Source organism: Myotis brandtii, unplaced genomic scaffold (assembly GCF_000412655.1).
Source record: "Myotis brandtii unplaced genomic scaffold, ASM41265v1 scaffold383, whole genome shotgun sequence".
NCBI classification, from domain to species: domain Eukaryota; kingdom Metazoa; phylum Chordata; class Mammalia; order Chiroptera; family Vespertilionidae; genus Myotis; species Myotis brandtii.
The window spans coordinates 896,700-896,991 of record NW_005364711.1 but is presented as its reverse complement, the minus strand read 5'-3'; the positions used below and the strand labels follow the sequence as shown (position 1 = coordinate 896,991).

The 292-nt window shown below is 69.5% G+C and overlaps 1 protein-coding gene across 1 annotated transcript in view; it reads right to left on the bottom strand.

The window, feature by feature from the left end:
• Window positions 1-182, bottom strand: part of TRIM25 (tripartite motif containing 25) — a 9,736-nt gene extending 9,554 nt beyond the window's left edge. Inside the window, exon 1 of the mRNA XM_014544825.1 lies at window positions 12-182. Coding sequence (XP_014400311.1) covers window positions 12-182 — 171 coding nt within the window. The remainder of the gene's footprint in view (window positions 1-11) is intronic.
• Between the last annotated feature and the right edge of the window lie 110 nt (window positions 183-292).

The window sequence follows — 292 nt, the reverse complement described above, 5'->3', positions numbered from 1 at the left end:
TGCGGCCGCGCCGGGTACGAGGTGCGGCATTGCGGACAATGGAACGGCGCGCCCTGGACGGTCCACGTCTCGTCCAGGCACGACCCGCAGAAGTTGTGGCCGCACGGGGTGGTGACCGGCACCTTGAAGAGCTCCAGGCAGATGGAGCACGTCAGCTCTTCGGCCAGGGACAGGTCCGCCATGGCGCTCCTCGGGGGACCGGACGAGTCGTGCAGGGACGGGGACTGCTGCACGATCTCCCCGAGGCAGCCCAGGAAACGAAACTGACTGGCAGGAAGGCGGGCCCGCGGCC